Source organism: Corvus cornix, chromosome 13 (genome assembly GCF_000738735.6).
Source record: "Corvus cornix cornix isolate S_Up_H32 chromosome 13, ASM73873v5, whole genome shotgun sequence".
In the NCBI taxonomy this organism is placed as follows: Eukaryota; Metazoa; Chordata; class Aves; order Passeriformes; family Corvidae; genus Corvus; species Corvus cornix.
In genome coordinates, this window is record NC_046343.1 from 15,388,910 (window position 1) to 15,415,721 (window position 26,812).

General features: G+C 43.0%; 1 protein-coding gene across 3 annotated transcripts in view; it reads left to right on the forward strand.

Moving 5' to 3' along the window:
- The first annotated feature begins 13,210 nt into the window (after window positions 1–13,210).
- The window catches only part of SLIT3 (slit guidance ligand 3), a 468,570-nt gene continuing 454,968 nt past the window's right edge, over window positions 13,211–26,812 (forward strand). For 2 of the 3 annotated variants that reach the window (XM_039559586.1, XM_010406223.4), the window contains exon 1: window positions 13,211–13,928. In XM_039559586.1, the coding sequence (XP_039415520.1) occupies window positions 13,744–13,928 (185 nt within the window). In that variant the 5' untranslated portion in view covers window positions 13,211–13,743. The remainder of the gene's footprint in view (window positions 13,929–26,812) is intronic. The other variant, XM_010406222.4, reaches the window with a different exon arrangement.

Here is a 26,812-nt window from a genome sequence, read left to right on the forward strand (position 1 = left end):
AACAGTTCTATTATTGCCAGGGTACTTGAGAATTTTAAATGAGACTTTGTGTGTAATAAACTTCAGCAGGAAGAACGAATCTTTTTCTTGATTGTAACACCAGAAACTTAATGGCTGAGGAAGAAAATTCCCTACAATTCTAATGCATATTATTTAGGTGAGTGATTTCAGAAGTTTATTTTGCTCATTAAAGATCTCTTTCCATAAAGTTTGAGGCAGCAATAAGATGGTTGAGCAATGTTTCAAACATTGAGTATAAATTTAGTCTTTGTACAGTTGTCCAGGTTTAAGGGGAGGATTCTCTCAGTTCCTTCTTTCTTTGGGAGATGATGATCAGGATGGTAAAAAGAAAACTGAGTCTGTGGTACCTCCTGAGCCTTAGCCATGATCTCTCTTGCACTTGCTGTTTAGATGATTCTTCTTTAATATTTGTACCTACAGAAGATAATGCTCAGTTGTCATTTATGTTCTCGAGTTTTCCATGTTTTCTTTTTATCTTGACAAATGGTCTGTGCAGTCAGGGCATAATGAACTACTTGGTATTTAGTTTTGCAGCAGCATAGGAGGCACAGAAGTTACTTTCAGAGGTGAAAGTTCCAGCTGTAATTGCATTGAATTCAGCCTTGCTCATCTCTTGGAGCTCAGCAGCATCTCCAGATGGCTGTCCTGAACCTACTGAAAGAATTGCAGGTTGGTTCAGAGCAGCCACTCTTATTGATGCTGAAAATTCATTGTGGCTCCTTTTTACATTGTGGGTCATAATTTTCAGTAACTTCTCTGTCTAGATTGCAGTGAATGCAAAAATGAGCCAGATGTTACAACACTTAAAGCCTGTTCTGGAGGGTCAGATAAAAATAGCTCCCAAGTGCACCATGATGAAAAGCTTAGGGAAACCGATGTTCAGATGTGAAAGAGTGACTTTGTGGCAGCAACGTGTGGTGTCAGCATGGGTAACTTCATGAAACTTGATTTCAAATACAGTAGGTTTAGTTCACATATGGAGGGTTGAACGTGCGTGGGAAGCCCTTTGCTCTGGGTGTTCCCATTTACCTGTTTCTCTGTGTGTAACTTTGGTACAGCAATACTTTGCTTTTTTTTGAGAGATTTAGTATTTTCCAAGGAAAAAAATGAAGTGGGGCATGGCATTATAACCAGCACACATCTCCCTAAAATGGTACTAAATGTGCCTTTCATTTGAGTTTTCAGAAGCTTTTTTTTTTCCCCCACTCAGTCCAGTCTCCAATAATGCTTTTTTCATCACATCAATCAAATCACAGAAACACAGGATGAAACAATGCATTGGCAACAGCCCAGAATTCAAGACCAGCTTGTTCTAGTCAGGAACTAATAAATGTCAGCTAAGAGGAACTGAGCTGTGTGAGCCCCTGACTACCTGGGCTGAATCTCTCGCTAATGACTTTACCTTCACCATAAGCTGTGCATTTAATGGCAGTGACAGCAGGGGGTGACCCAGCTGCAGGAGGCAGATTGATCAAATGTTTGGTGAGTGAGGACACAGAGAGGCTCTGGCATTGCTGGGAATGTCCTTCTGAAATGTCAACAAAATAAGGACTTTGGAACAGCAGTGAGGATAAAGGCGAACACCTGGAAGGGAAACCTTGCTGTCTAACTTGGCTGAGTGCTGTCTTAAAGTACACAGAACTACAAAGGCACAGTCCCTGTTGTCTTTATGTGGATGTGGTAAATCTGACATCACTAAAAGGTGGTGGTATTAAATTCTGATGCCAGGCTCTGCAGAAATGTTTGTGATAGTAATGGCTCAGGCCAGCTTGCCTAAAAGCTGCCTTGAGAAAGCTACTGCCACAATACCAACCAGACTGGATGGGCCTTTGAACGTGTCTAGACTCAAGTGTAATTTTGAATTCAGGATGTATTTTGCACATACTTTGGGAGTTGATGTAGCTGAACACTGGAAAGTGACATGGGAGAGAAGTGGATCTAAAGTTGATTCTGAATAATGGAAGCCCATACCATAACATGGAACCAGCCAGAGTTCTTGGCCTTTTATACTTGGGCAGTAGTAATTTATGTCCTGAGGAAGAGACTTAAGGTGTCAGTAAGCAGGGATGTTATTCATAACTGTAGTCAAAATACTTGACTATGTTCCCATTGGATATGTTGTTCCTGATTTAAAAAAAAAAAAAAAAATCTCAAGCCAAATCAAACCCACCACCCTTTTCTGTTCCATAAGTTGGCCTTTGCCCCTAAATATTTATTCTGCCTAATCACACTGGAAATATTTCCCATCCAAAATGCTGGGTCAAAAAAAAATCTTATTTGTGTGAAATGTAGAAGTGAACAGTTTAGACTTTCAATTGAAACTTCAAAGCTTTTGTTTGGCATTTTCTAAATCTGTCTCCTGGCTGTTTTAGGCTCTAAAAATGCTACTTCAATAATTGCCAGAACAATTCCCACTAACCAGATAAATTTGCACTTGATGCACTTGGACCCATTCCAGGTCGCCTGTTTACAAAAAACAAATTGTGTCCTAATTCCTGGAATTACTTCTTACATTTTGGTACAAGGAAGCTGTCGTATGACAATAAAATGGTGGAGAAATGTTCATCATAAATTCAAACTGATCAAGTGTGAGCAGGAATCCAGGCTTCCTACAGCAATTTCTTTCCACTTTTAGTTCACTGTAATGTCCAGTAACAGAATAACTCTCTTGCTTCCTTTTTGTGGTTATATATTTTGGGTTTAGTTCCCTTAGAACTTCAACTGCTTAATGCTTGTTTAGTCAGTTGTCTTGATCCCAGTCTCCTGTTCTATGTACTTCAAGAGAGTTAAATACCAAGACCAAGTGGCCCAGCTGGTATTTTGTGCTCACCACCTGGTGCAGAATGAAGGCAAAGCTGTCAGAGCACAAACAGCCCTGAGCTGGGAGCTGTGTCCCATCCCAGTCTGCCTCAGCGTGGAGCTGTGCTCCCTGAAACACGAAACTGCTGCGGATGGTGTGGGAGGCAGGTGCAATGGATCCTCCAGTGTGACCGAAATTCCACTGGCCAAGTTAAAATGAGAGGGAAGAGGCATTGAAAATCAGACTAACAGTGCAAGTGAGAATAATGATTGGAAGTTGTAAAAAATTGCATTTGACAGTGGTTATGGAGGACAAAGGCTGTTCCCAGATATTTAGCAGTTGTATTGAAATTTCAAATACACTTCCTGCACAGCATCTTGGAAAAGAATTCCATCTGTGATGTGGATTTTGCTTTTCTCTGTGCTTAAAGGTAGATGATTGTACATGACAGACAGTAAAGAAGGTACAAGTTCCAGTAAAAGACATTTTAAAGAAAGGGAATAATAAAGTTAAATCTTCTAGACTATTCATAATGAGATAGTAATCTACAATAGCAGTAGAATAATTTTAATGGTATAGAGTGGGTTTCTAAGGTATAAAACCTCGAACTTAGAAATCATTCTGGCTATGAAGCCAGGTTTTAGAGTCACTATAGGGTAAATTGGAATTTTGACATTCAGAGACTTTTTTTTCAAAAAGTAAAAGGTTAATAGCATGAGGCCTTTTCTTTTGTAAATTGTATGCTCTGTGAAGAGGGCTGTTGAGGGTGAATCATAAAATGCTCCAGTACTTCTTGAAGAGAAGATGATAGAAAAGCAGTTAGATTATGGAATCCTGAGAGTTCACCTATAAGGTTACATAATTTCAGGATTTCTCTCCTATTTCTCTTGCAGTGACACTGAATGATATAGAATTAAACTGTGTTTGAAACCAGGCCTACCAGTTGCCACCAGAAAGAGAAGCTTTATTTTCCAACTTTGGTCTTTTGTTTCCCTATGTTGCATGTTCATTAAAGGAAACACAGTTGCCCTTTTAATCCCAAGATTTCTAGACCATTCCTCCTGAGAAAAGACAACCAGAATCACAAGGAAGTTTTATTTCAAGGCCCAACACATTATTTGCCAATATTTTAAACTAGGAACATAGTTAACATTTAAGGCTTTCATTTGTACTTTTAAAATGTTTAAACTATCTTAATACTTCAAAAGTCTGAGCAGATCAGTCTTTTTGTTCCAGAAAGTGAAAACAAGATTTGAAGTAATACTTTTGAGTCTTTTGTGCCCATCAACTTCATTTAACCAACAGCATCTGGTTTCCAATTAGGAACCATATTGGATACAGACTGCTTTCATTCCAATGTGTTTTACTAATTTTCTATAGCAAGAGCAAGACTGAGCTTGAAATCTTCAATTCCAAAGCCTTGGAATAACTATTATGGAGCCTTGCAGTTTTCTTTCCAAGTATTGACTTGGAATAAAATATGTGAGGAAGCCTGTGCAACCCAGAGACGAGATAAATCCTTTTTTGCTCTGTGCAGTGTGGCTGGTCACAGTATTGTCCTGATGGTTATGGTTTCATTGGGAAATTTCTTGTACTTTTTTTTTCCCTGGGGGTTGGGAATGTGAAATTAGAAAGCCCAAACATGCAGAAATCTACAAAATGTATTAACTAGAGATGCAAATCTTTTGAAGCGGAAAATTCCATAAAACACTCTCAGATCCTTCATTCTTTGATTTTCCATGCCTCTCATACAACATGCAGAGCAGATATTGAAGAGTACTGTTAAAAATACTGTTCTACAGCCTTCCAGATCAATGTACATACATATGTAAGCACTTACAGGGAAAAGTTGGAATTTTCTACAGTACTTTGCTTTTGATTACCATATCCATTAAAGACATCCATAAGGGAAAAAAAACTTTCTACTGTCAAAGACCACAAAATGTTTGCATTAATAAAACATTGCATATTTACAAAATACTTTTAGTTCTTTATAATTAATGTAGGCTTTAACTTAGACAGAAAAAAAAAATTTCTTGAAACATGCTTTGAAAAGCTCAGACTGCTCCATAACCTGGTGTGTATTATAAATCTTTACAAACTACTAAATGGAGGCCAGAAGGCTGACTTGCCAAGGTCATAGCCCCTAAGTAACACAAAAACAAAATCCAGGTTTTCTGGTTCCTGCTTTAAGCACTAGATATTTCCTCTCTGTACTCAGAAGAATTTTTAATGTGAGTGTGTTGGCAAAATGGGGATTTAGCTGCCTAAGCTTTGCACAGAACAGATTTTTTAACTTCTGACATTGCTGAACTTTTCAAGTCAGTGGTAAGAAACCACTCTGAGTAGGTGAAGACCTGAACCCCTGATGCCAGCACATGCTAAATTGATATTTTAACTTCTCTTGCTGCAGCTTTTGAAGTAAGCATTCTAGGAAGGCACTTATGCTTCAAAACCAGACAGTCCTGCTCATGTGAACTATCCAGGGTGAGGTAATGGAACATTTCACACTGTGGCGGTGGCACTGCTCTAACTGCAAGTGCTAATAACATTCAATCACAATACACACGTGATTTATAACAGCTTTGAATGCTTCATTTTCTCCAAAGATGCCAAAACTTGCAGATTAGTTTTGTCCTCTGAGACAATGCAAGGTAATAAACACTTTTTCCATGTGAAAAGGCCTTATTTAGGGTACATCTTGCCCAGTCCTTCTGATTTGGGTTCCAAACAGAGAAACTAGTCAAATATTGAAAACTTTAAGTGTTTGGGTTATAAAGCTGATAGTCTCTGTCCAAAGGATTGCTTGGTCTCAAAGCATGGAGTTGTTAGCTCTTGCCCAAGAGAAGTGTTCGCTTCTGGGCCTACAGCTCTGAAAACTTCTGCATTTAATACACTTCAGTGCTGGAGCCAGAAGGCTGTATTTAAATTTCTAGCCATGATTTGTGCCCCTCTAACTGTTTGGAGGTGTTAACAACTGCTGGTGTAGACAGCCATGAATAATGAATTATTATGCCTTGACTTAGAAAAACAAAACAAACAACAACAAAACAAATCCTAAATGTCCTCTGATGCAGAATCTCTCCAAATTGCTCAGTGAGAATGTCTACCTGAGACAGAACAAGCTGAAGCTAAGGAAAAACTGTTTCCTGTGGTAGTGAAGGTCATGTACACCTTGACTCTTATCTCTCCTGTAGCCATTGTCAAGCCTGCTATGCCCTGCATCAAAAGTAACACCCTCAAGCCTGAAAGGATGCCATGCTGTGACCTCCTCGGCCTTTTATATAATCCATAAGTATTGAAATTATTTAGATTTTCCAACTAATTTGGTACTTCATTTTAGGACTATTATACACCCTGTAAACAGAATGAAATGTCTTGACTGTTGCCTGCTATATGCAAGCCATGTTCTTATTGATTGCAGACTAAGAACAAAATGCTCATCTATTAGGAGGCTTTTCTGTGGTAAAAGCATATAATAGTAGGCTTTGCTTCCTGTCGTTTCCTCTTTTTGTCATTCATTTACTTGAATGCTGAGCATGAAGCAGAAAAAGCTGTAGCAAGTTGTGTGTGCATGTGAACAGTGAGAGACCAGTAACTCAATAGTTAATGCTCTATGGTTGATGGAATATATGGCAGAGTAGGCAGCAGAGGGGATATAATGTGGAAGGCTTGTTTCTGATATAGGATACAAATCTAATACAGAAAAACCTAATTTAATTTACTAAGCTTTTAGTGGAACTACTTTTTGTTTACTGCATAAGTTGTAATTTAAAATTCTTTAACACATTGAAAACATTTTCAGCAGCTGTGAAAAGGTGCATGATCCCATCTTGATGTTGGCTTTCTGGTACTTCCCACTTTGACTACTTGAGCAATAGCCCATTAGGAACTATAATAAGGAGCAAGTGAATTCAATACCCTCCATTATTAGAATTAAACTGACAGAATAAACTAATTCCAAATTTCAAGGACAATTGCAATTCAGTCTCTGAATCTAAGCAAGAGAGAAAATAGATGGTTTAAGTTTCATTCATGATCTCCTACATAATTACTGTGCATGGGAGTTCTGCTCTAAGTGGAAGACATCCCTTTTAAATTCTTTGCTGCTTTAAGTTACCCCACTTTCTGTGTACTATGTGGTGAATCCCAGTGTGCCAGGGGACAAAGTGGCAGAACCCTTCTGGCATGGAGTCATCTTCCCTCTTACCACATCTCCCAGTGGGAGTGGATTTATGAATAAAGATGTACAGGTTGCTGATATTCATGATTTTAACCTGTTTGATGGGCATATAAGGCTTCTATCCTTGGCTAGACTTTCTATGTCTTTGCTATTACAGAGAAAGCAGTAACCTTCAGTAGAGTCTTGAATCTGATGACTCTTTTCATTTTCTAGTTGGAGTACCTTAAGAGCAGCACATGCTTATTTCAATAGGCACAATATTTAAAACAAAGGCCCAGGTGCAAACACTGTTTGCTCAGCTTAACTCATTCTTAACAAAAAACCAAAACAATGTTTTCTTGGTTAACAAGAAGAATGATCATGAAAATAATCTTTATAAAACCTATTATTCAGTATTTAATTGATAATTAATTTTCCTTTTGAAATAGGAGTAGAAAATGCTGGTATATTTATGAAATTTGTGTCATCCAACATCTGTGGGCTCAGATAATTGTGAAAAACAGTGATTTGGCATCAACTGAATCTATTTTTTTTCGTGCTGCTCTCATCTTCCCGTTGGGGTACACCAGCTGTCATTCTGCATGCGCAATTTAAAATGCCACGGGTTTGAAGAGCCCTCACCCTTTTCCAGCGCCCTGGGCGCGGTGGCGGTGGCGATGCCCTTGGGGACAGTGGCGGTGCCCCTGGGTGCTGTGGCGGTGCCCCTGGATGCGCAGGGCGATGCCCCTGGGGGCGGTGCCGGTGTCCCTGGGGGCTGTGGCGGTGTCCCTGGGGGCTGTGGCGATGCCCCTGGGTGCGCAGGGTGGTGCCCCTGGGGGCGGTGTTGGTGCCCCTGGGGGCTGTGGCGGTGTCCCTGGAGGTGCAGGGCGGTGTCCCTGGGGCTGTGGCGGTGCCCCTGGGGGCGGTGGCGGTGCCCCTGGGGGCTGTGGCGGTGCCCCTGGGGGCTGTGGCGGTGTCCCTGGAGGTGCAGGGCGGTGTCCCTGGGGGCGGAGGCGGTGCCCCTGGGGGCGCAGGGTGGTGTCCCTGGAGGTGCAGGGTGGTGTCCCTGGGGGCTGTGGCGGTGCCCCTGGGGGCGGTGGCGGTGCCCCTGGGGGCTGTGGCGGTGCCCCTGGGGGTGCAGGGCAGTGTCCCTGGGGGTGGTGGCGATGCCCCTGGAGGTGCAGGGCGGTGCCCCTGGGTGCGGAGGCGGTGCCCCTGGGGGCGGAGGCGGTGCCCCTGGAGGTGCAGGGCGGTGCCCCTGGGGGCGGTGTCGGTGTCCCTGGGGGCGGTGGCGGTGCCCCTGAAGGTGCAGGGCGATGCCCCTGGGGGCGGTGTCGGTGCCCCTGGAGGTGCAGGGCGATGCCCCTGGGGGCGGTGTCGGTGCCCCTGGAGGTGCAGGGCGGTGCCCCTGGAGGTGCAGGGCGATGCCCTGGGGGCGGAGGCGGTGCCCCTGGGGGCGCAGGGTGGTGTCCCTGGGGGTGCAGGGCGGTGTCCCTGGGGGCGGAGGCGGTGCCCCTGGGGGCGCAGGGTGGTGTCCCTGGGGGTGCAGGGCGGTGTCCCTGGGTGCGCAGGGCGGTCACCGGGCTCGGGCACAGCGCGGGCGGTGTCCCTGGGCGCCGCGGCCGCGAGAGGGCACCGCGACCCCGAGGCAGCTCCGCTCCAGCGGCGCGGGCAGAGCGGGGCATCTCCGGTACCGACATCTGCCACACCGAACCGATTCTATTCCTAGCTTCTGTTAAAAATCCAGTCCGAATTCCTCGGCATTGACAGGGTTCCCGAGTGTTTGCTTTGTGTCCTTTTTAGGCAATGTACTCGGAGACTTATATTTAAGTCGGTGTGTGTCACTGCTTCCCCGATGGTTGCATCAGTGGCTTTAAAATTAGGCAGGGTTTGAACTGAGCTCGTTTGAAATGCACACATCAGCTTGATCACGAGAGGAAGCATTAAGTGATGTGTCTGATGTGCTTGAGAGCTCTCTTTGAGCTGTCCAGAGAGACTTGTGACTTATGATAAGATTCGAGGCTTGATTCGTTTGAAGTGATCAAAATTAGTCATTTCCTCTCCACCCTCCTGGTTACTGCTGCTGCTGGTGGAGGCTCGGCCCTGCTGTGCAGGTAGTCCTGCAGCATGGGCTTCGGTGATGGTCTTCTGTTCTTCAACCAAAGTGCCACAGGCTTGGACTCCTTTAATGGGTCTTACTTTTTGCCCTTAAACTTTTAGATTTCAGGACTTCATCCAGCTGACCAGTTCCCATCAGGCCGTGAGACAACTGACTATTGTGCATGCAAAACTATGAGCATTTGGGGGCCAGCAGCTCTCCTGCACATGTGCAGGCCACATGCACAGCACCAGTGCAGTGAGTCCTCTGCTTCTCAGGCGTGTCACACTTTGCTGCACAGTGTGTGCCTGTGCACAACTGCCCAGGAAGTCCCCAACAAGGAACACGGTGACGTTATGCATGACACACCGTGTGATTTATCTTGAAATTAACTGTAAACACTTGTGCTTGCGTGTTTTGGGGAAAACATGTTGGAAGTTCAAAATTGTATAGAGAAGGGGTATTCCACCACCGCCCCCCCCCCCCCCCCCCCCCCCCCACTTACCTCTCCCCAAGCAGCTGCTGCGATGGTCTGGTTCTGCCCACCCTGCTCCCAGAACTCGGCTTTCCTAGGCTATAAGTGGTATTGAGGGTGCTATTGCAAGGTGGAGGTACTGGTGATGTTGATGGTAAATTCTTGAGAGAAGGTAGCTACAGAAGTACTTTAGGTGGCAGCACTGCTTGAATGTAGATATACTCTGAACATCTGCTTGGTAAATATCATCCCATGCTAAGGGGAAAAAAGCAAAACTGCTTTTTTTTTTTTTTCCTTACTTGAAAAACAAATATTTATGTATTAGTCTGTTTCCAAAATGATGCAGAGATCTTCTAAGTAGTGAACTACTAATTTACTAAGAGAAACTATATGTTTCTGTGTACTGTATTTCTTTTTGCAGGAGCAGCAGGGAAGATTTAAATCCCTGCTGAGCAGACAGCACACCTTTGATAATAATCTTGTTTGTAAGGGGTTTTACATGTATGGAAGTGTTGGTAGTGTCTAATACTTGAGGAAATAGTGCTGATAAAAGCTGTCCAGCTTTAGATGACTCCTAAAAATAACTTGCCTAAATTTGTACTTATACTAGGAAGAAACACTTTATATATTTAAATTATCCAGTAATTTGTAGTTTTGTGTGGTTTTGTATAACACAAGCTGTGCTGACCTCTGCCAGTGCCCCAGAAAGGGAATGAAGAGTGACTTGTTTGCCAGCTTGTAGCAACTGTTGGGAGCCAGAGGATGTGTGTGAAGGAAAACCAGCAGAGTTAACACTCTGCTTCAGTGTTCCATGTCTTGAGATTATGGCCATCTCCCCTTAAGAGCTGTTTTAACTGGAAGGCAGGAAAATGTGCCTCATTGTTTTTATAAAAATTTAATATATTTCAAGGATAGGCTTGGCTTTTTGGCTAATCAATTTTTCTGCCATTTAATCTGGTTCACTTGTCTTTCAGGGAAATTTTGCTGTGAGGGATTACCACTGAAGCATAGAATATGTCAACTGCCTTGGATGACAGTGTTAAAGAGGTTTCAGGGATTTTGCTTTTCATTGTTTCTTAGAACTTGAAATTCATCACAGATAAACAGTTACAAAAAAATTCATCAGACTATGATGCCTGCATTACCTGTAATCTTATTTTCTGAGCATCCAACTGTTTCTGTACCCCCATCCTGAGGGGAGGGGTGTGTGCCTCTCATTGGGGCCGTCTTCAGAGCTGGGAAGATGATTGCTAGTGAACTAGAACAGGAAAAGAGCCTTTCCTTGGAATGATGTTGCCTGGCTGCCAAGGAAAGTTAGGTTCCAACAAAAGTATTTTCACTGTCAGAATGAGCTAAGGGTGTACACCATTAAGTCTGTGTGGAGGAGACTTCAGAGCTTTCTGAGTACTTTGTCTTCCTAAGCAGTGTAATTTCTGTCTTGCCTGGTCTGAACCAGCTGTTCCTTGTTCAAGAGCTGATCTCTTGTAGGCTCACACTTGATGGAGGGTGCTTGCCTCAGAATAGATAGTGCTGAGTGCTGGTGACATGCCTGGAGCTGGCTGTGCTTTGGCCTCTCAGGAGGGAAAAGGAGAGGGACACGGTTCGGGCCCCTCTGGTTATCACTGCTGCTTTGGGCACTGTGAGGCTGGAGGGGGCTCTGTGGCTTTGCCCCTCACTTCTTCTGTTCATGCTGGTGGTCAAAGTCATTCTCCTCTGCCTTTTGATCCAGGACAGGAGAGGTTAATTTGGGAATCCAGGCAGAATGAGGCACACCTTCCCAAGCTTTTGGTTTCTGTGGATTTGGGAGAGATGGGGGGATAACATTTTTTAATCTTTTCTGAAGCAGTGTAAAGCAGCCACTTGAAGAGGTGACAGCTGTGTTCCTCTGGGCATTTTCAAACCTTGTGTCACTTGCCACTGAGCCTTCTTGGGCTGAATATTGCTATATAAAGACTACTTTACTGAGCTTTGAGTTCTCATGTGAGAGGTTCAATCTCAAGGCTTAAGGTGGTTTCTATAAACATATACAATTTGTCATGTGAATAATTCACTATTATATAAGAAAAACAACTTTCCCGCTTTTTCAGACAAAGACCAGGAGAGTTGAAGGTTAACTTGTGGTCTTGCTTGCACTCTTTGACAAATTTGGCTTCACAGGGAAACACTCGAGTGTCAAGTCTTTGCTTGTTAGAGAAGGCACAAGACAAGTAGCTTCTTTGCTGGCTGTGAAGGAGGACACTTCACTGGTTTGGGCAAATGCAGCTATCCAGGAGGGCAGGAATGCCTCAGGTAATTCCAAACATCAGTAATCAAAATATGAAGAAAACATTGCCAGAAATGAACAGGTATTTAGGATGTGCTACTGCACACTGGGAGGCCACGTCCATAGCTTGTGGTGAACATCTTACAGTGGTATTTTTCCTACAAGCCCTTCACTTAAAATACTAAATGTTTGTAGAAAAAAAAACTGAGAACACATTTTGGGTGCAACCTGAGAACCTGAGTCCTGCTGTAACTTAGCCATGTCAAATCTTTGGAGCATTGTGAGGCTTTTGTGGTAATGCTGACCATGATCCTTGTTGCAAACTTCCCTACCCACAGGATCAGAGCCTAGGATCCATAGTCATGGACCACAAGTTTGTGATGTAGATAAAGAACAGATTATCTGTGTTCCCAAGTAGGTTAGTCATAAACCTGTCTTTTGAACTATTTTTAAGTCTGCAGAATAAGAAACAAGGTTTATTGAAACAGGCAGATGTTCATGATGTGCATACACCAGCTTTATTTTGGGTCAGGAGGTCACTGTGTGTATGGTGTTGCTACCGGGAGACCCTTTCTGCTAAGGGGCCAAGACTTACCTTAAAAAAATGCCTTGTGCCAGGACTTGCCATTTTCCCAGTGCTCTAGGGCTTTCAGGGTGTGCTCCCTTTTTTGGCCCTCTTTAGGTAAAATATCTGAGCCTTAAACAGCATCAAATCGGAACAGAATTACCATGCGCAGAGACCCTGCTTTGTCTTAATTATCAACATTTTCTAAGTTTCAACTTGGTGCTGAACTTCAGCGCTGCAAGCCCAGCGGAGTCCCGGTGCCGGTGTGCGGTGGGGAGCGGGCTGAGCGGTGTGCGGGTGTCCCCGGCCGAGCAGCCCCGGTGTCCCCGGCCGAGCAGCCGCCGCCAGGGGGTACTCGGGGAGAGCGAACGCGGGGAACAAAAGGCGGCGGAGCCCCCCCCCCCCGGCCGGAGGGGCAGCGCGGGGCCGCTGCGCACCCGTTCCCGTGCTCCAGCCCGCGTATTCCTTCCCAAACCGGGGCCGGGGGCGAATTCGCCCCCGCTCCGGGAGCCGCGTCCTCCCGCCCGCGGAGCCGGGCGGGGAGGGGAGAAAGGGGCTGCGAGGCGCTGCCGAGCGCCCTCCGCGCTGCCCCCGGGCCGGCCTCCCTCCGCGCTGTCCCTGTGCCGGTCCCCGTGCCTGTCCCTTTCCCGGTCCCTCTCCCGGTGCCCGCGGGTCCCGAACTCGCGGCGCTCCGCGGCCCGGGCCGAGCGGGCGGTGACGTCAGGCGCGGCGGCCAATGGCGCGGCGGGGGGGGCGCGCCCCGCTCCATCCCCGCTCCGCGCTCGGCAGCGGCAGCGCTGCTCCGGCACAGCCCGGCACGGCTCGGCACGGCTCCGGCACAGCCCGGCACGGCTCCGGCACAGCCCGGCACGGCTCCGACACAGCCCGCGGCGGGGGCGGGCCCGCGGCGGAGGGGTCGCTGCGAAGCCCCGGCCGTCCCCTCCGCGGGTTACCTGCCCGGCCCAGGTGGGGCGGTGCAGAGCGGAGGAGGCTGTTTTGGAGGTTGCCGCCGCTTCTGATGGATGTTTTGTGTGTGTTTGCCTCCGCTCCCGGGTTCTCTTTCATCTGAGGACGCATCTGGCTCGAGCTCTGTTAAACTATCTGCCTTCTGGTACCGTTCGTAGATAACAGAAAGAAACCCGAGCCCGAAAGGCAATTCCCCACCTTCTTCCACCTAACGTGACCTTCTCGGGCGCCTTTGAAGCTTTGCTGGTGCTCCGGCGATGATGGCAGTGGTGGGTTCCCTTGGGCTGTACTAAGAGCCTCTTGTTTTCTTTTCCCTTTCTTCTTAGAGGCATTTCATCTTTAAGGGCCGGCTGCTCGCGCTCACTTTTATACCCACTGAAGCGATCAAGAACCATGTTGTCTGGTGGAAGAAGTGCGTTCCTGTGCCTTGGAATGATCCTGAGCTTTTGGAGCTCCTTGAGTTGGATGCCTGTTGGAGGATGCCCGCATAAGTGTACGTGTATTGCTTCCAACGTGGATTGTCATGGACTGGGACTCAAAACTGTACCGAGGGATATTCCCAGGAATGCAGAGAGACTGTAAGTAAAAGCCGTTAAGGGCTTCTCGAGCACTTGTAGGAACACCTGGGACGAGTTTCCCAACACCTGCCTACCAGTGCAGAGTACTTGGTAACAGGAGTTTCAGCAATCCAACACGGATTAATGTTTTCAGGAGGGAAGGGGAGGAGCTTTTCAGGAGTTCCAGCGATCCTGCCGCTGTGCCTTTGTACAAACGATCGGTTTCAGAGTTTCACGTTAAGTTTCAGCTGCCGCCTGATCGGGTTTTGCAGTGACTTGCTTGAAATGGAGTTCGGAGCTGTACCTGGAGTGCTCCCGGCTGTGATCACTGTCAGTGCAAACACCAATTTAATATGCAATTAGAAACCTGGATGTTTTCACCTGGCGGCTGGTAGCAGTGTCTCCTTACTTTCTCAGCATGGTGATTTCATCACCATGGAAAACCGACTGCTTCCATAAACTAATTCAAATGGAGAAGTCACATTAAACAGCCTCTAACTTCTGTTTTAAACTGCTGTGGGGAAGCTGGTTATTCAATTTTTAATCTGCTTCAGGGTTTATGATAGCAATGTAACGCTGTGGGGAGCACGGAGGATAATGAATAGCAAATCCTCTGTATTGTAAGTTCTCGGGAGTTTTTTAGCTGACTGTTTTTACTTGCTTGGCGAGTTCCTAGGGAGAAAGCTGAAAGCAAACTTGAGTTTTCTGATAGAGTTCTGGCACTCGCCCGGTGCAGGGGACGGCGTCTCTGACGTGTCTTAATGCATAGCAGATGGCACATCTCAGAGAGTGCCCGGTGCTAGATAGGGACATGTCCAGAGAGGAATGTTAAACAGAGCTTCAGCCGGGCTCCGCACGGCGCTCCAGGGCTGACCCCAGGAGAGTGCAGTCAGTTGTGCCTTCTGTGGATTAGCCCATAACTTAAAATGTTTTTGAACTTGTAAGCAAATGCTGTAGATTGTATGGCTTGACTTCCTGTTTTATTTCCTTCTGGGTCATAGACTTGGGGAAACTACAAATTCTCAGGCAGTTTTTCCTCCGAGGAAGAAAGCTGGATGAGGTTACTAAGCAAACAAAGTTTCTGTGCAAAGAGCACTCCTAAAGGCTAAGCTCTGTCCCAGAATGAAATTTTATAGGATCCTTGGCTGTTTCTAGATGCATTTTATAGTGCTGAGAGCTCTTAAATGATAGCAATGTGCTGCTTTCTTACTATGCTATTCTATCACCTTTAATGTTTTGTGGCCATATCAGCCCTCCTTTTAACCTCAGCTGCGTGAGCAATAGCTTTCAGATGTCAGTGCCATAGAAACCTTAACTGCTGTGCCTGAAACTGAGTACTCTAAAATTGATGGGTAGCAACCTGGCATTTCAGAGCCAAAAAACCCCCAACCCTGAAACGACAAACCCCAAAACAAACCAGTACCAGGGGAGCGTTCCAAGCCAGTCGGAGTATGTGCGATAACACCGGAGGTTCGTGTGCTTCGCTGGTGAGGTGCTTGAGTGGTTTAAAGAGGTAAAGGCTAGAATTAAACTTTTAAGTTACAGCTTAAAATGATTCATAAGCACAAGGTTAGTTGGCCACCTGAGAATCATTTCATAAATGGTAATTTGTTATAGCTGAAGTTCTAGGGGGGGCTGAGTTCATGTAGTTACTGGGTTTCATTTGCGAGAACCATCACAGAGATGTGAACTTTCCTTGCCTTCTGCAGAAAGCTGAGCCAGAAGAAAGAGGCTCTTGGTCTTGGCGTGTTAAGTGTTAAAAAGAATGAAGGAGAGCATAACCACTGTGTTGGTCTTGTTCTTTTTGGTGTTATTTACAGATTTAAGTTTTAGATTAATGGCTGCAAAAAGAACAATGGTAGTGATTTCACAATATTCAGTTTGAGGATTTAACCTCAGAGATACCACCACTGATAAATGTGAAATGTAGCTGTGTTGGATGGTTTGTTTGGGTGTTTTTACATATATAAATAGTGTATTGTTGGATCATTCAGTGGCTGAAACCTTGTGGAAATAGGATACAGGAGGTCATGTAGTAACACTTAAATCCATACTTTAAATACTGTTTTCAGTTTTCATTCTGCTAGTCCATTGTGAGCCTTTCACTCTTCTTACAGTGTTCACCAGCATCTTCATTACAACTGTATTTTAAAGCTTGTATCAGTTCCTTCAAATCTAGATTTCTACTCATTGCACTAACTTGGATTTTCTAATGTAAGCACTAGAGAGAAAAATCTCTATTCTCGCGTCTAAATTCTGTTCATAGGTGAAACATCAGTCACCACAGGATATATCAGAGTATCTCATTTTTCCCTGTGGTCCACAGCAACCTGTAACTATTTATGACATAACAGTGGGTTGATGTGTAATCTTCTTACTTGTATGTTTAGCTTGTAAATAAGACCGAATTGATTGTATCTGAAATGACAAAAATATTTTTAGTCTCGGAGAAATGTTTATATGTTGGGAAAATAATTTTAATAAGTTTCTTGATGGCCACACACGAAGTGCCTTTTTAAGCTGTTGTGCTCTGGAAAGGCATTTATTTCTCTCTGCATTCTCCTGAGCTAAAAATTCAGCATACCTGTTCAAGTCGGAAACTTTTTGCTTTAATTAGTAAGAGATCTAATGGCACCACTTAAAATATTTTGCCACCAAGCTTTTAGAGTTATGTTTGGACAAATGTTACAGATTGTTTGGGCTAGTGGAGCCAAGTTAAATATTATTCAAATTTGTGTTAATATGAAACCCAGGAAAACTGAAAATATAACATTAAGGAAACAATGGGAAATATCTTTAGGGGAAAAAGAATTTCTTATTGAGAAGTTCTATTAAATGAACTAGCTTTGATTACTGATTCTTCATGAGAAATGAGATGCATGCTTTTCTTTTTCTGAAGACTTTGAAGGTGTAGGTTTATACCTGTGATTTCTACTTTGAAGGAAATTCACAGATTAACCTGTGATCACAGGAACAGAGTTATAAAACAATCCCATACTTTTATTTTTTTTTTACACAAATTCATCTTTAATAGTAGCTTTGCAAATATAGCAAGTGGTGTTAGGTTTGTGTTGCAGTTCTTACTTTGTTATTACATTCTATGATAGTCTTCTAATTGTGTGGTTGAGATGGAAGCTTTGGCTCAGCTCTCATGAAGGGCTAAAAAGAGGTTAAAACTGTCCTTCTGCACAGTGGAATTACTCAGTCTGGAGAAAATAAGTGGTGAAGCAAATCCCTTGTCACTTCCAGGAGTAACTTCCAATTATCTTTATTCTGGAGAAGGAATCCTCAGAATAGCCATCCTCTCACACAGGAGGAGAGACGTGAAAATAGGTTGAAGACTTTTCCTCAAATTACTAAATATGATGCTCCACAGAGGCCCTTGAGCAGGATGGTGGAGCTGACCTTGTGGTTGTTGTATTTATTGATCCATTTCATACTTGTGAAGCAACTTAGCACCTTACCAAAAATAGAAGTTGATAGAATTTTTGTGTTCTAAAAAAACCTTAATAATTTGTTAGATAACTCCTGTTCTGGGCGCAGCGATTCTCTTATTTTAGCTGTGCAACTGATAAGACATTTTGACCTAATAAAGGAAGAAAATTTAAGGATATGTAAAAACATCCATGAGAATCCCAGATATTTTACCTTTCTGAAACATTCCTTAGGATTGCTTCCTCAAACTCTATTAATCCTTCAGTTCTTGGATGTGAGTATTTATAAAATTTCCTTCAGTGGAAATGTTTTCTATATATGTAAAATGTTATACACGTGGCTCTTTATAACACTTAATAATGCTGACAGTCACATTTAGTTTGAGATGATGCATAAATGCAGTGAGCAGATCAAAGTCACCTGCCTGGCAGTTGTGTTCCTCAGCTCTGAAAGGAACAAATGGTACGGAGAAACTGCTCAGAAGTCTTCTGGGTCAGTGTCTGCTTTCTGTTTGAAGGTGAAGCGTGAGCCTTTGGGCTTTTCCTCCCATTCATGCCAGGTTATCTCCCTGTCTGATAGCAGCACATTATATATGTATAAAAGCTTCTGTGGAGAATTTAACCATGTTTGAGTTCCTGATGAGTTTGTTTGCTGGCTTAGGTTCTTCTCTAATTGATAGCTCTCCTCTGTTAGTCATTGCTTTGTTTTGGCCTTCATTTGAAGGATTCTTTACCTTGCTAAATTGATAAAGCTTGCAAGACTAATCTGTTCTGTGCTTTGTCTGAGCAGCTAAATTGAGTGTGTCCGCATTTAGGTGCAATTCAGAAGCTTAGTCATCTGCTTACTCCTGAGTTTTCATGTGGTCTGGGGTTTCTGTTACACAAATACATTATTATGGTGGTTTTGGCCTAGGTGCGTGTAGCTGCTGAAGTTGCACTGGCTTGTAATAAGTCTTCAACTTCCTCAATTCTGTCTCCACATTAAATCTAAGCTCCTGTCTTGAACACTTCCATATTCCTGCAGAAGGCAATGTTAAACACATGCAAATATAATTACACGACTCTTCCATTGACATTCTGTCTTTCTAGAGTTCTTCCCACTGGGGATTATCACTCATTTGTTTGTAGTAATAGTCTCCAAAACCTTGCATGGAGCATTTTGCAGATATTTTTTTCCCTAGGTCATGTGTCAGTAAGTGGATGTACATGGCTTTGGCTTGGAAAAGCTTGCTCTTGGAGGGACTGATCCTGGGAAAGCTTGACTGAATTCCCTAATTGAATGGGGATACTTCCCTTTACTAAGGTAACTCTGACTCGTAATGCTTGAGTGGGCATTGGCATGAACTTGGGTAGGGTCAGTCTGGTGCTATTAAATTTGTTACATAGTTTTGAAGTGATGGGAGCAGGAAGGAGGGTGAAATTGGCTGTTGTAAATTGGTAGCTACAGAAGCAAGTAGTGGTCATTGTCATGTTGCTTGTATTTATTTGCACAAATTTGGATTAGATTTTGAGATGAAAGAGACCAGGCTACTTCCTGCAGAACTTTTTAATGAGCTTCTCTGAGACTATTTACTTTTATTCGTATTCTTACTTTTGCAGCTGAGTATTGATTCATGCAAAAGAATTAGGCCAAAGGAAAATTGCTCCTCTAAAGAGCAGCTGTTGCCTTTTAGGAAGTCCTAGAATACAGATGATGAGTATTGTTTTTATATCCCTGGAATTTGTGCATTGTGTGGATTTGGGGAAGCATGTAGCAAAGGATACAGGTATAGATTACCTGTAGGGATGTCAGGCCAAAAATAAGCAAATCCTAATACTCTTTTATTGGTATAGTAATTGTATAAAACTCCTTGTGTTGTACAATGCAATTTGACCTTTATAGTGAGAACTGTAGTCTTTTGGAAAGTCATTGCTAGTGTATAAGCACTTCCAGTTGTGTTTAAAACAAAAGTAACTTGTCCTGCATTGGCATTGACATCTGATACTTGTTTTCTGTTTCCAGGAGTATTTAGGCTATTCCTCAACTTCCACAGAGCAGAGAAAAATGATTTTTTCACAGAAATCTTACAAGATGCTTGGGGATAATGATAATAGACCTTAGTCTAGTAAGGGTATTCAGCAAGTAATTTCAGTGACTGCGTGTCAAGAAGGGAACTTGTTTACTGGAGATCCTATTCAGAAGGCTTAAATCAGGATGTCTTCCCTCCCAGGAACTAACAGCTCAAATGACTTGAAGCTTAATTTTCCCAAAACTGTTGATAAAATTTGTGTGGTGCCCCTCATGCTTGATTTCCCAGTGTCACTGTGAGCACCTGTAGGAATCCACTCCCACATCTTGTGGTGGGTGCTACAGCTCTCTGAGGGGGATTTTCTTTTCCTGCTTATTTTCCATTCCTGCAAGATGAAACAATGATGTTTTGTCCTCCTCGGGGTGAGACAGCAAGTTTACCTTACTTCAGGTGAGGAAGGAAGAGAAGTTGGAGGAGCAAAGCCAAAGTGACCCTCAAAGGGCAAAGCTTTTTCAAGAAAAATAATGTTGGTAACATCATGGGGCGTGACGGACTACAAGGGATGTGTGGCAAAGGTTTCTTCAGGTGGTTGTCTGTGTGTACATTCCTGTTACAGGGGTGTAGAGGGGAGCAGTGCTGTTCAGAAAACGTTATAATAGAGGTCAATTTTATTATCTCTTGTGAGATCTGAGGGATGGGCTGGTGGAAATGAGCTCCTGTCCTTGGCTCCTTTCTGCTGCTGAGGTCACAGGAAGCTTCTGGAATTTCTCATTGATTCAAGTGCTTTAGCATAACGTGATATGGATTTTGATCTAGGACTGGTGTTGTGACTCCCATCCCTCTTATGTTCACTAACAGGTTTTGTTTGCTAGTGTAAAGCTATGTGAATTATACTTTTTTGTTTGTTTAAGTAATTTTCAGGATAAGAAAAGACAAGGCTCCAGACATATTTGGGTTGCAGTATGGCCCAAGCTGCTCTGTTTTCAGTATTTTTCAAGTCTTTTCTCCAGAGATCTGTAATGCTTTTTTTCCAAATCTGTTTTCAGTCAGATATATCATCATTTAAGATCTTGAATGGATCTCATCAATGGCAAGAACTGCTTCTTCCCCATTAGCAAATGGCCTTGTAAGCTACTGACAGTTTGTCTAATGGTATTAAATACATCAAAGATAAGGGGAACAGGTCTGTGCTCTGTACTCAGTAAATTTTAGATTGTGTTGAAGGCCATCTCCACAGAAAAGGGAATTTAAGAGGCTGATTCTTACCTCTGCCAGTTATTTTCAGCTTTTTTTTTTCCCTTGCAACTGAATCTGGTCTGACAGTTGTCTCTGTCAGAATAAATTTTTGTATTTCACTTTTACACCGTCTGTTTGATGGCTGCAATATATGTTTTTAATCTTATGACTGATAGATTTCTGGAGCTCTTAATTAGATTTTTACCTTTCTATTTGTGATTTACTTCTTTTTCTAAGGCCTTAATTTTGTCTTTCAGGTAGAAATGACAATGTAGCCATTGGTTCAAATCTCCTTTGTTCTCACTGGTAAAAGGGAGCATTTTCAGTAAACATGGGCGTGGTTAAAATGAGGCAGAAAACTGAGTGTTTTAAAGCTGGTCTTGACTCCATTGATGAGTCTTCAAAATCTGTCTGCGATTTGCTTCTGAGTTGATTATAGAATTGGTGTTGCCCACCAGTTCATTTTTACCTATGTTTTCCCTAAAAAATTGCAATACTGTTGCTGAAATGATTCTTAACTTTCTGTGAAAGGGAATCCTCAGGAGAGTCCTGTGTGCTTCCTGCCTGGAGGATGCTGTGCCTTTCTTCCCACTTCAGCTGTGTGGAGAGGGATCAGCCTGGTGGAACAAGTACTACTGATGAAGACTCTCAAACACCTGTTAAATGTTTGGAGTCCAGGCAACACTGAGGATTTTGGGACACATTATTCCTGCTGGTACCTCTCTGGCTGCTGTGGGCACCCGTGGTCAGTCTGGTTTGGGGCAGCAATGTTGTATTTAGGACTTTAATTAGAGAGACTTTGACCCTGTCCTGTGGTGTGGGGCACAGTGGTGACATTGTGCTGTGTCTCTGCATCCAGGCAGTCACCCACAGGAGCTGCCTGCAGTTTTTCAGGATGTTTTCTCTCTGCACCTTGACAATTGTTTGATTCTACAGAGACACAGGACTGGTGATTCTGTTTCAGCCAGGGCTTCTTGGAAGGGGAGGGATGAACTGCTCTGGAGGTTAATGATTTGGAGATCAGTAACCCATTTTTAACAGCCTTGTAGAAAGTGTGGGGAGGATGGTGATGGACTCCATTTCTGATAGATTTATTATTTTTTTCCTTCCATTTTGGTGGTGTTTCTTGGGAGGGTCAGTCCTTGTTAAAAAAAAAAAACCAAAACAACCAGTTTGTTTTACAAAACTTTAAATTTACTCTAATTTTAATTATTTCAGTTAAAAATACAGAGTGCAACTTAGGCTGTGTTGGAGTTGAGGACAGTGTCTGCTGTACTCATCAGTTCTGTTTCATCTGCTTGTCTTCATCCCTTTGCTCTTTTTTCTTTGCAGAAAATCCTTTGGGAAATCTTTGTTTGCACAGTGCTCAACATGAAGAAATCTTGAGCTATTGTAAGGGTGCTTCTAGGCATGATAACAGAAATGGTAATAAATTTCATGTTAGTGAAGCTGAGGTTCTGATCTCCAAAATCATAGCACTATCAAATGCAGCTTTTAACGTCTGTCTCCAAACTTTTTTCAAGAGCTGGATTCTGTCAAGGTTGGGTATTTGACTGAGGGGAAAGAGAGGCACAGAGTGGAGGGGAAGAGTGTGTGGGAATCAACTTTCTCATGAAATGTGTCAAAAGATAAGCATTTAACTATTAAGAAAATAACATTTTGATAGCAGAGGCAAGGTGCATGCTTGTGCATGCTAATAGTTAGGGGACTATTCCTGAATCCTGGGGCTTTTTTTTTCCATTGGTCTTTTTCCTTTACTCCTGTGGCAGGTAAGGAATGTGATAATTAACTGGTACAAAATACAAGTGTTAGTAGACTGGGAGGTATTACTGCTGTAGGTTGTTGTGGGACCTAATAAATAACCCTGAAAGTTTCCAAAGATACTGTGAGTTGTGAGCCTTCCTCACTTTCTCAGGTCAGAATAAAATCAAGTATTTTAAGGCAGTTTAGCAAAACTGTCCTACTGAATTGTCATCTCTGACATTTTCTTTGGGTATGCACTGGCCAATATTGAGCACTTCTTCAAATATTTTAGCAGCTTTTTAAGTTGAAGTAGTACTTGGTTGTCTGTCTGCCTAAAAGGGTTTTCAGTGTTGGCATTAAATGCAGTGTCATATTACAAGATACTGACCTAATACAAAAGTTTGCCTTGACTTGGAATAGTTTTTTTCACAAAAAATTTGACCCAAAGTAGAAACTATTCCAATTCCAAACTTCAGCTTTCCTTTGAAGATTACAAAAAGCCCATCCAAAAATGGAAGACTCTTCCCTAGAATTTTGTATCATGTTCGTTGGGATGTGCTGTCTTATCCAAGGTCAATGAACAAAGAAATTTGCATTCCCTATGTAAGAACGTAGTTTAACTTTACATTAATGATTTTTCTGCTCTTCCAATAAGGAAATAGCAAACAGCAGTTTGCCCATTCTGTCTGGTTTAGGATAGAGTGTGTAGCATATAAAGCTCACATAACAGATGTGATCACAGGACATCCAGCCCATTAAAGTAATCCTGCATATGCATGTACTGGTTGTCCACAGCTATGGAGACAGCAATGTTTAATTAAAACAGTTGTGTTGTTTAAATATGAGTCTGAGAAATTTCAGCAAGGAAAGGATGCATCCAGAAGGCAGTTTACATGTCTTGTGCCTTCCTGTTTGTCCTAAAGCATGTTTTGCCTGGACTTTAATGGGAACTTATGGATTTTCTCCAGTTTTGTCTTTTGTCTGTGTGATGGGTTTGTTTAGACTGGGGAGGCATTATATTAGGAACGTTTTTGAAATGCTGATTTTGGCAAAACTTGGATGAAACATCTTTGGGGAGGGCAGCAGTGGTTACAGCATCACTGAGCAATGTGGGAGCCTCTGGGTCACAAGCTTGTGTGAAATGGTTGTAGAGTGGTGAGAAGAGGCAGTGGCAGTCTCATCCTCTTGAAGTGGTAGAGCTGGTTAGAGATGGTGCTTTGAGAATACAGCTGGGGAGCAAAAAAGAGAACTCATTGTTAGGGAATGGAACAGGAAAGCAACTGTGCATTTCTGCAATGCCTGAATAAATGCAGCAGGGAGCTTAGCTGGAGACCAGAAAAAAGGGGTGGGGAAAAAAAATGATGGAAGGGAAATTCTTGAGCAAAGAGAACTTGTTTTCCAGAAGTGGAAATAGATACTGAGAAATAAAGCCCTAAGGGAAAGGCTGGTTCTTCAGAGAGATGAAAACACACATCTGGATATAAGTTTCTCAGATAAGAATGGGAAAGTGTAGGAAACAGCCCAATGATCCTTTGGAGTTTTGAGTTTTAATAGATAACATATGAAAAGGCAGCAGAAGATAAGGAACAATCAGAAGTGTTTTATGGACTTTTTGGGGGTTTGTTTGGCGTTGGTTTTGGTTTCATGTTCATTTTTCCCCCTTGGAAAGTTCTTTAGCTAATTGCTTATGAAGTTTTTTAGAAGATGAAAATGGATTATTCCCAGTTGATGTTGACTTCATTTTATAGAATAGATAATTGCCAAGGTTGTTCTTCCATGGCCCTCATGCATGTAGCAGGGTTAGTGCAAAGTGGTTTTATAAGCATGAGGAGTTTCAGTACCTTGAAACATCAGATTTCTGTGCAAAGGCTTTAGGAAAACTTGAGTTTTGTGTTCATTCAGCAAACATTGTGAAATCAATTCAGCTTTACTGCAGCAAGTACAAAACCAAAAGTGGGATGAGAATGGGGGACAAGGAAGGTGGGAATCTACTTGAGAGTGAAGAAAATTGCTTGTAAATTGGTTGTGACATCTGGTTGCTAACTTCAAGTCAATACACCCCTTCCTTCAAAATTCATTTTACATATTAAAACTGTCCTACGCATTTTATTGCAACTTCTTGGCTTCCTCTGCTCCTCAGTGGCCTCTATAGACATGTTACACTCAGTGTGGTGGTGCTAGGAATGAATAGAGTTGGTGAAACTAGATGCTTTTTACATTAAAAAAACAAAACCCTGAATAGCAACAAAAAGAAAAACCCCAAACATAAACACAGATCTCTCTTACCTTTCCAGGAAAAGATCTGGGAAGAGTTTCTAGTCTGTGCATGTCTGAAAGTGAGCAGGGTGATGAAATCAAGGCTTGATTTTCATGCCAGGCTTCACTAAAGTAATTTATTTGTTCGTAGAATGTCTTTCGAAGTTATCAAGAATATCCAGCAGTCAGAAGCCGGTGTGAAATATTGCAAGTCTGAAATACCAAACTGTGTGTATTAGTGAAGAGCACCCAAACTCTGCAGTTTCTTCACTGTGATCTATTCAGTCACGTACCACACTGTTAAGTGAAATACAGAATTAAAGCAATGTGGGTTCTGCTGAAGTTTGCAGCAATAATTTTTTTCCCAGATGAGTCCCAAAGTGACAAACATTGAAGCACAGGCACACCTCTGTTCAGATCCTGATGATTTTGTCCATTTGCTAGTCGAGTGAAAATATGGCCCAAAGAATGCTTGACATGGTCTGAGTTCTGCCTTTGGTGACTCTCTGAGCTTTGGAATAGCACTGGGCTGATCTGACCACCTGAAATCCACGTAACCAGCTGGTCATGCTGGACATGAAAGAAGAGCTACAGTTTTTAAGTAGGAATGGCTAATAAGATCAAGAATTGAAAAGAAATAAGTAAAAAAAGTGACTTCTTGTATGGGCAGTTTTTGACCTTGGATTTTATTTTTTTAATATTAATTAAAATGATACTTGAGCTTATCTGACACAGAACTGTACTGCTTCCTCTTTATAATGTGCACATCCTGCCTTCTTCATATTAAACCATGTTTCTGTAGCAACTGTATTTTAAAGTATTCTCTATTTTTTTATGCTTCTTATTTAAAGTTTTCTACTATTCCCTGTACTTCCTTTGAAACAAAAGACAACAAATACTTGTTTTACCCTTTCCTTTGCAGAAAATGTAGAATCACAGAGTCATTAAGGTTGGAAGGGACTTCAGGATGTCTCCTGGTTCAGCTTCTGCTCAAAGCAGAACATGGAATTCAGACAGGAAATGTCCAGTTGGGTCTTGAAAACCAGAAACTGGCTCCTGTAATATTTGCAGTGACTTTCCCAGTACCAGACTGGGGCTGCTGCTGACCAGCCTGCCCTTTGCCATATTGTGCTTTTAAACCTTTTCAAGGCAAAGGTGATGTTTGCCTGTGCTGGAGGTGTCAGGGCGAGGCTGAGCTCTATCAGCCTGATCTCTGCACCGACAGATGTGTTCTGTCTCCCTGCAGGCTTGGATGGGTCAGGAGTTCTCAAGTGATGTTTGACTAGATCCTCTGCCACTGCTGGCTGTTCCTCTCCTCCTTGAACACAAGAACATGGGAGACTGTGTTGGTGAAGGCTTTGAGCACCTCTGTCTGTCACTGAACCATCACATCTTGTTTATTATTTTACAGCTGATGCACTGCTAGGAGCTCTTCTTGATGACCCTTGCTAGCTTGAGCTCCAGCTGAGCTCTGACTTAGCTCATTCCATCACTTGAGGTTTGGGCAGTGTTTCTGCACCCCTGGGTGCTGTTTGGCCCCTCCCTCCTGTGCTGGAGCTCCATCACCAGGTGTCTCTTTAGCCCAGGTGTGCACTGGCACACGAGGAAGTGCCAGGACAACCTCCACCCCTTTTATTCTTCCTGCAGGGTGTTATCTTTCACCAGGGCACAGGTGACACTGCCAAATGAGATCTGGAACACATCAAGAGCAAGTACAGAGCTCTGGGGACAGAGGTGAAGGACACAGGAGTGTAAAATGTGCTGTTAAGCGTTATGCTGTCAGCATAACAATTCCTTTATGTGTATAATAAAACCTGTACACTATAATAATTAGACTGGAATTCCTGCAGGCTGAGACAAACATGTATTTCCTTGGAAGAAGCAGAATACTTGAATTACTCCATCCATTATGCTGCTTTCTGTGGGCGTTGGGTATGATTTCCACCTCAGCCTGCTGTGGGGAATTCAGCCACTGCACAAGTTGCAAAAAGTTAAAGGTTTGGGGTTTTTTTTTTTTGTATGTTTCTTAACATTTGTAGTTTGCCAAATAATTTTTTTCTTATTTTTATAAGGATGAGGGCAGAATCGTGTTGCCTGCAAGCAGTTCCAGATCATTTGGACACTTAATGTGTGTTATTAACCAAGCACAGCTGTAATGGGCTTAAGAATGGACAGCTTATTCACAAAATTAGGGCACTTAACCTTGAAGGTCCGTTCTTCTCATTGT